Source organism: Gymnodraco acuticeps, unplaced genomic scaffold (genome assembly GCF_902827175.1).
Source record: "Gymnodraco acuticeps unplaced genomic scaffold, fGymAcu1.1, whole genome shotgun sequence".
NCBI classification, from domain to species: domain Eukaryota; kingdom Metazoa; phylum Chordata; class Actinopteri; order Perciformes; family Bathydraconidae; genus Gymnodraco; species Gymnodraco acuticeps.
This window is the reverse complement of record NW_022990646.1, coordinates 853,385-861,538: the sequence shown is the minus strand read 5'-3', so window position 1 is coordinate 861,538 and position 8,154 is coordinate 853,385. Positions and strand designations below refer to the sequence as shown.

At 45.5% G+C, this 8,154-nt stretch overlaps 2 protein-coding genes across 2 annotated transcripts; one reads left to right on the top strand and one right to left on the bottom strand.

The window, feature by feature from the left end:
• Positions 1 to 82: 82 nt before the first annotated feature.
• Positions 83 to 2,185, bottom strand: LOC117554765 (neurofilament light polypeptide-like). Its single transcript, XM_034229266.1, has 3 exons — positions 1,641 to 2,185; positions 826 to 1,196; positions 83 to 734 (listed from the first exon to the last, which is right to left on the bottom strand). Exons 1-3 carry the CDS (start codon positions 1,715 to 1,717, stop codon positions 574 to 576), a joined length of 609 nt encoding a protein of 202 aa, XP_034085157.1. The 5' UTR covers positions 1,718 to 2,185; the 3' UTR covers positions 83 to 573.
• Positions 2,186 to 3,046: 861 nt separating this feature from the next.
• On the top strand, positions 3,047 to 8,154 carry LOC117554762 (neurofilament medium polypeptide-like). Its single transcript, XM_034229263.1, has 4 exons — positions 3,047 to 4,017; positions 4,815 to 4,939; positions 5,055 to 5,942; positions 6,213 to 8,154. The coding sequence occupies exons 1-4, from the start codon at positions 3,109 to 3,111 to the stop codon at positions 7,255 to 7,257; spliced, it is 2,967 nt and encodes a 988-aa protein (XP_034085154.1). The 5' UTR covers positions 3,047 to 3,108; the 3' UTR covers positions 7,258 to 8,154.

The following is an 8,154-nucleotide window of genomic DNA, read 5'->3' as shown; positions in this document are numbered from 1 at the left end:
GAAACATCTAATTAGTGACACATTATCAATATAAGTACTCAAACAGGACTTCTTTATGATTCACTCAAATCGATGACACACATGGCTTTAAGAGGTGTTTATTTAAACACCAAAAACGTACACGCTCACTTTGGCAATCAGCAATTACACATATAAGACTCATCAGGAAGTGTGAGACACAGACCATTATGGAATACTCTGGATTTTGGCAAGCAGTTTACCTTGATTTAATGCTGTAAATGGCTATCAGACTGTTTTATTGGGCACCAAAAGCAGACTGGAGAGCATAGCATAGATGCCTCTACTGGTTGTCAAGCTAAAGGAAGGTCTTGATTGAAGTTTGCTGAGGCTACTGGCTTACTTTTTACCCTTTGTGCTTTTTTCTTCGGCAGCTTCGGATTTGGCCTCTTTCTCCTTTTTGGCGTCAGGTTTGTCATCTATTTTTGGAGCAGCTTTGTCATCTTTGTCGTCGGCTTTGTCGTCTTTCTTGTCCTCTTTCTTGGCGTCTTTCTTGGCGTCCACTTTATCTTCCTTCTGTTCACTTTTCTTCACCTCTTCCTTCTTGTCTTTCTCTTATTCTTTTGCGTCCCCATCTTTGTCCTCTGCTTCTGTTTTTACCTCCTCTTGTGCTTCCTCCTTGACCTCAGCTTCCTGTCCTTCTTCCTTGTCCTCTTTTTCCCCGTCATCTTCAGCTGCCTCTGTCACCTCTTCCTTTTGCTCTTCCTCATCACCACCTGTATTAAAAGAGGATAATTGTATTATTATTTAACACATTGAGGTTTAATTGAACAATTAAAACATTTAAAAAGAAAACAATGCACTAACCCTCTGCCTGTTCATCTCCCTTAGCCCCTTCTTCATCTTCTTTCTCCTTATCTCCCTCCTCCTCTCCTCCCTCTTCATCCTTCTTCTCTTCTTCCTCCTTGGTCTCCTCTGTCACTTCTCCTCCCTCTTCCTCCTTCACCTCCTCTTCCTCCCCAGGTGGGCTGGCCTCTGGTTGCTGGGCGTGGCTGGCGAAGATGATTCCCTCGGTGGTGCTGAGGCTGGAGCTGAGCAGGCGTGATGTCATCATGTAGGAGGTGCCGGAGCGCACGCTGGAGAGGAGGGGCCGGGAGTAGGAGGGTGCTGAGAAACTGTGGCTGTACAGAGAGGACACGCCCCCACTGAAGCGAGACTCATCCCCTTCCAGAAGCTTCCTGTAGAGTTTGGGAAATAGACAGAAAAGTCATAGTGGCCATTCATAAACATGCAACATGCAGTGTGTGATATCAAGTGTGAAAAGTACACATTTGTAATAATACATCTTTGAGCAGTGCCTTTTTGCAGAATGTGTAACAAAATAAACATATTTTCGAAAACAAAAGTTTGAATCAATTTTACATTTAGTTTTGCCATTCACTTAATGACATTAACTAATCTAACCAAATATAAACAAGCATGAGACATGCTTTAGCTTAGCTGTTTGAATTTATCCAGATGTTTATGCAGGTTACTTTTATCGGAGAGTTAACAAATACTTTGACCTTAAATTACCTTTTGAATGAACTACACATCTATGAAAACCTTCTATCTCCCCATAATCCGGTATTTATGCACCACTTTCAACAATGTAAAGCTTTATTTCCCAGAATGACTCTCACCTGTATGCAGCAATCTCAATGTCCAGAGCCATCTTGACATTCAGCAGGTCCTGGTAATCCTTCATGTAGCGTGCCATCTCCTGTTTGGTGCCCCTCTGCCACACCGATGCTTCACTGCGTCTCAGCAAATGAACAGAAAAACCACAATTCCCACGTGGCTTTGCAACTACAAGAGTCAGGATTCTACAACGAAAGCTTGTGCAAGTAGAAATGTTAACACTTACCAGTAAAGCTATATCCACTGTACAATAACGGCCACTCGCATATGAATATATTAGAACATATCCAATGTATTACAAGGATCTTCACATTAAAGCACCCACATGTGCAATGTCCTCTCGTAAGGCTGTCGGACAAATGTTTGACCTTTGATGTGGCAAGAAAATGAATAAATTGCTATTTAAATTAGTTTCTAGACATGAAAGGGTCAATTCAAGAATCAATGAATGGATTTAAGTTATTTTGAATTGAAAATAAATAAATGTGTAAGTTGTAATGATCTGTATACCAGTCAGAAATAACTTTGTTTTTGTTGTTATGTCTCTTTCATCACTTTTGAATGCTGTATAACATGTGTGCACTATTACACACTTATTTTATTAAAAAAAATTAAAAAAATTAGGCTACACAAGTCCTGCAACCACAACCACAACTACAACACTTCTAATGGAAAAGACAGATTCACATGATCGAGCTGGTGTATACTCAAGTTTAAGTGACAAGGCGAGCATGGCTCAACAGTCCTTAGTCAGCAATATTCAGCAGATACACAGAAAAACTGTCTGTTAAAATCCATGCATTCATTGTTCGCTTCAATATTGCTGTCATTTCAACAGAGAAAGTCTTTTTTATATAGAAAATAAGTAGCTGTTCGCTGTCCATGCTGAAATAAAAGCAAAGACTCGTTAAAATGCATATCTTGATTAATTAAATAATGAAACTGATTTTTTGGGGGAGATTTCTGAATGTTTTACCTTTGAAGCATTGGGTGCATTATTAACTTAAGGGTACGGTTTGTCTTCAAATCAGACTCCCACACAGGTCCCACAGCCCACGTGGTTCAGAATGAACGGGGGCCCGGACCATTCGCAGACCGCCTGAGGGGGACGGCCCCTCCCCTCCCTTCCATCAGTGGACGAAACAAAACAGCTTGGACCTGCCTTGTTAATGACAGAGCCTCAGATATATAAGGAGCCGGCGAAGGTTGTGAAAGACGCTGAGAGCCATACACCCCTCACCTGCACACACACATAACACACATACACCCACATACACACGCCTTCACCTCCTGCACTCTTCATCCCCGCCACACATCACCGGACGAGTTACACGGTGGACACTTCAGGGAGCCCATTCAGGAGAATTATGGATACTAGGACGACCGGCTACGGCTACAGCCGGCTCCGGCAGCTCCCCCTCCAGCGGGTTCCGCTCCCAGTCCTGGTCCCGGGCAAGCCCCGGCTCCACCATGACCACGTCCTACAAGAGGAGCGTGAATATGCCGGTGTCCCGAGCCTACAGCTCCACGGTGCTCAGCTCCGTAGATAGCGGTGACTACCAGACCTCCATGATGAACGGAGACTTCAAGCGATCCAATGAGAAGGAGCAACTTCAAGGGCTCAACGACCGTTTCGTTGTTTACATCGACAAGGTGCACTACCTGGAGCAGCAGAACAAGCAGATCGAGGACGAGATCCAGGCGCTGCGCCAGAAGCAGGTGTCCCGCTCCCAGCTGGGCGATCACTACGACCAGGAGCTGCAGGATCTGCGGTCCATGCTGGAGCAGATTCACCACGACAAGACGCAGATCCAGCTCGACACCGACCACGTCGAGGAGGACATCCAGCGGCTGAGGGACCGTTATGACGAAGAGGCTCGCATCCGGGAGGAGACCGAAGCCATTATCCGCGTCCTGAGGAAGGACATGAGCGAGTCGGAGTTGGTGAAGTCGGAGTTGGATAAAAAAGTTCAATCTCTGCAGGATGAGATCGCCTTCATCCGCAACAACCACGAGGAAGAGGTGAGCGAGCTGATCGCCCAGATCGAGGAGTCTCAGGTGACCGTGGAGAGGAAGGATCTGCAGAAGACGGACATCACCGAGGCTCTGCGGGAGATCCGCTGCGAGCTGGAGGGTCACTCCAACCAAAACCTGCAGCAGGTGGAGAACTTGTTCATGTGCCGCTACTCCAAGCTCACCGAGGCTGCAGATCAGAACAAGGATGCCATAAAGTCCGCCCGTGATGAGATATCAGACTACCGCCGCCAGCTCCAGTCCAAGACGGTAGAGTTAGAAGCCATCCGCAGGACAAGAGAGTCTCTGGAGAGGCAGCTGAATGAAATCGAGGACCGCCACAGCAGCGATCTGTCCAGCCTTCAGGTAGGAAACAGCCACAGAGCCGTGCGTAAAGGCGGAACACACCGTTGAAATATGCTTTTCTGTACATATGCAACTTATTTTGTTTATTTATGTGCGATAAACTTAAAAAATATGGTTGCAATCTATGATGGATTATTATTCATATTTAATATTGTGTATAGCTTATTGACGCAGTTTTTATTCAAGGAATTTAAGAGTAGCAAACTGGATAAAAAGGATCGTATTTGATCATTTTCTATATCGTGTTTAGGTGCTTGTGTGTCACATTTTTCTGCTGCGTAATGATTGCTACAGTATGGGCTCATACTTTCTAACAAAATCCGTCTCGTGCCAGGAAATGGTTAAGGGGAGACACTGCAGCAAACAAGCCCCCCCTCTCTCCCTCTCTCTCTGTGTAATGCTGAGTCAGGGCAGAGGCATGGATCGATGCTTTCATTGGCTCTGCATGTCCTTACATCTCCCCCTTTAGGGGCAGGGGTGGGGGTGTATTAACAATAAGTATGGAGGATGTACTTGAAAAATAGGCATTTAACATAATACTGTATTGCGGCATAATGTATCAAAGCAACCGTTGTTGGTGCAGTGTACAAAGTTTACACAAACATGTGCACAGATAACAATTGGGGCTAAATTAACAGTTTTGATACAAAATGTTTTTAGAAAAAAATCGAAAAGGTACCATGAATAATTAATTATGATATTTAAAGCTGCATTAATGAATCTGAAAAATGGACGCTCTGCAAGTCATTGTTTGTACTTCATCAACCTTGGGTTGGGTCTGCTCTGTTTGTCCTCAGGAGACAATTCACCAGCTGGATAATGAGCTCAAGAGCACCAAATGGGAGATGGCACGTCACCTGCGCGAGTACCAGGACCTGCTCAATGTCAAGATGGCATTGGACATTGAGATTGCTGCATACAGGTATATATGGACATGCATTTAACATGTACAAAGTACTAGAACAACTTTATTTAATGTAATGTTATACAATTTAATGTCATTTTACATAATTTTGTACAAATCTGTTTCTTCCCAGGAAACTCCTAGAGGGCGAGGAGACTCACTTCAGCACTTTCCCCTATCGCCAGGCGGTCACCCCCACTAAAGTATTTAAGTCTAAATCCGACGCTCCCAAGATTAGGGTGCAACACAAGTTTGTGGAGGAGATCATCGAGGAGACGAGGGTGGAAGATGAGGCGACTGACCTTGACGAAGCCCTGGCAGAGATAGCACAAGAGCTGTCCGCTACACTCGGAGGTGGAGGAGACGAGGGAGAAGAAGAGGAGGGGGAAGAAGGAGGTGAGGGAGAGGAAGAAGAGGGTGAGGAGCAAGAGGGGGAGGGGGAAGGCGTTGAGGAGGAAGTTGTAGCCGCCACCAAAGCCAAAGTTAGCTCTAGCGCACCTGCTAAGGAGGAAGAAGAAGAGGATGATGGAAAAGATGAGGATGGGGAAGGAGAGGGAGGTGAAGAAGAAGAGAAGGAAGAAGATGGTGAGGGGGAAGATGAAGGAGAAAAGGGGGATGATGCAGAGGGAGGTGATGAAGTAGAAGGAGACGATGGAGGAGAGGATGAGGAGGAAATTGAGGAGACAGTGCTCTGCTCCAAAGCGCCCGAGTCTAAAGCCTCTCCTGACCAAGAGAAGGCTGGAGACAAAGAAGGCAGCGGAGGAGAAGAGGAAGCTGGTGCCGATGAGGAAGATGGAGAACAGGACGAAGATTCCGGCAGTGACAAAGCCTCCAAGAGCGTAGACGAGAAAGAGGATAAAGAGGATGCTGAGAAAACCACAAAGGAAGATAGCAAAAAAGACGAGAAGAAAGAGGAAGAAGTTGTAGCCAAGACAGACGCTTCAAAAACAGAATCTGCAAAGCCCGAGTCCAAGAAAGAAGAGGCAGCCAAAACTGAGGCATCAAAACCTGATTCCCCAAAGTCTGAATCTCCTAAACTTGGATCCCCAAAGTCTGAGACCCCTAAACTTGGATCCCCAAAGTCTGAGACCCCTAAACTTGGATCCCCAAAGTCTGAGACCCCTAAACTTGGATCCCCAAAGTCTGAATCTCCTAAACTTGGATCCCCAAAGTCTGAATCTCCTAAACTTGGATCTCCAAAGTCTGAGACCCCTAAACTTGGATCCCCAAAGTCTGAATCTCCTAAACTTGGATCTCCAAAGTCTGAGACCCCTAAACTTGGATCCCCAAAGTCTGAATCTCCTAAACTTGGATCCCCAAAGTCTGAGACCCCTAAACTTGGATCCCCAAAGTCTGAGACCCCTAAACTTGGATCCCCAAAGTCTGAATCTCCTAAACTTGGATCCCCAAAGTCTGAGTCCCCTAAACTTGGATCCCCAAAGTCTGAGTCCCCTAAACTTGGATCCCCAAAGTCTGAGACCCCTAAACTTGGATCCCCAAAGTCTGAGTCCCCTAAACTTGGATCCCCAAAGTCTGAATCTCCTAAACTTGGATCCCCAAAGTCTGAGTCCCCTAAACTTGGATCCCCAAAGTCTGAGACCCCTAAACTTGGATCCCCAAAGTCTGAGACCCCCAAACTTGGATCCCCAAAGTCTGAATCTCCTAAACTTGGATCCCCAAAGTCTGAGACCCCTAAACTTGGATCCCCAAAGTCTGAATCTCCTAAACTTGGACCCACAAAGTCTGAGTCCCCTAAACTTGGATCCCCAAAGTCTGAGTCCCCTAAACTTGGATCCCCAAAGTCTGAATCTCCTAAACCTGAGTCCCTTAAATCTGAAATTCCCAAGCCTACATCTCTGAAGCCTGAATCCCCAAAAGCAGAGTCTCCCAAGTCGGAATCTCCAAAACCTGAATCTCCTAAAGCTAAATCCCCAAAGACCCCCCTTCCCGAGACCCCTAAAGCCGCTGAAGAGAAATCAGAGAAAAAGAGCGACCTAACAGAGAATGTTGAAAAGAAGGATGTTGCCATGAACGGCGATGAAGACAAGAGCAGCCCAGAGGAGAGGAAGGACGAGGAGAAAGAAACCGACGTGGTCTCTAACGGCGTTGACGAGAGTACGGTCAAAGAGGACGGTAGCCAAAAAGTAGTGATCACCAAAACCGTGGAGACGATCACCACTGGAGAGGATGGATCCAAGCGCGTCACCAAATCTGTAACAGTGACTGAGACAGTGAAGGACGAGGTGGAGGAGGTGAAAGAGGAGGTGCTGGTGTCCACCAAGAAGACAGAGAAGCACTCCTCCCTGTCCATCAAGCAGGTGACAGAGGGCGAATAAGCGGATTCCTGACCGGCGATCTTGCGGAGATGGGCAAGTGGAGATGACAAGCAATCAACCCAAACTAACATAACAAAGAAAACCATACAGCTAGAGCGATGTAATAAAGATAACAACTCTCGAACATACAAAACAAATCATAGAGAGAAGCCAAACCTTAAATGCTACGAATTTCAAAAATGCATGTTGAGTGACAGCTTTAAACGGGCTTTGCTGCAGTCAGTAGCAAGCGACTGAGACATGTTATCCTCTTTTTCTTTCTTTCTGCAGTTCACGGTCGAGCTCACGGGAGGGAGGGAGGGAGGGAGGGGGGTCTCTGCATGCAATAGCTCAGGAGAGGGGGGAGTACTTCACTTCCTTATCTGTATGTATGGTAAATACACTGTAAAAAGAGTAAATATGTAAAAGGAATAAATGTAACGTGGGTGGGAGAGTGAGATGTATAATTGAAGTTGAGTTTTTTTGACGTTATGTAAAAGGAGTGGGAAAGTAGGTGGGAGGGTCCCCAAGTGCTCTACTGACGACGCCTTACTTGACAGGTGACTGAGCCAAAAAGAAACTAACAACACAACGTACAGAGAAGAGAGAGACAGGCAGCGGTATGATAAACACATGGCCGTAAACATCCAGTAACTGAAGCAGTTGAACAAACATGAAGAAACTCCTTAGCCTTAAACACGCTTTCTATCAGTGTCTGTTATGTTTCACTGAGTGCAACTGAAAAAGATATAACTGTAAATGTGCATTTTCATGCGTTCTTGTATGCATAGGATGGACTTGAATTTAAATACAGAAATAAATGAGGTGCTACTGTTTGCAATCCCATGACTTTACTCATCATGAACGATTTCAGCATTTGCTTAATAAATGTCATAATGAAGAAAAAACTAAAAAGAG

Excerpts from the sequence above, each read along its gene's own strand:
- LOC117554765 (XM_034229266.1), bottom strand. The coding sequence starts at position 1,717 with ATGGCACGCTACATGAAGGATTACCAGGACCTGCTGAATGTCAAGATG. Across the intron at positions 1,197-1,640 it reads ATTGAGATTGCTGCATACAG|GAAGCTTCTGGAAGGGGATG; the intron begins GTGAGAGTCATT and ends CAAACTCTACAG. Across the intron at positions 735-825 it reads GGGAGATGAACAGGCAGAGG|GTGGTGATGAGGAAGAGCAA; the intron begins GTTAGTGCATTG and ends CTTTTAATACAG.
- LOC117554762 (XM_034229263.1), top strand. The coding sequence starts at position 3,109 with ATGACCACGTCCTACAAGAGGAGCGTGAATATGCCGGTGTCCCGAGCC. Across the intron at positions 4,018-4,814 it reads GCGATCTGTCCAGCCTTCAG|GAGACAATTCACCAGCTGGA; the intron begins GTAGGAAACAGC and ends GTTTGTCCTCAG. Across the intron at positions 4,940-5,054 it reads ATTGAGATTGCTGCATACAG|GAAACTCCTAGAGGGCGAGG; the intron begins GTATATATGGAC and ends GTTTCTTCCCAG.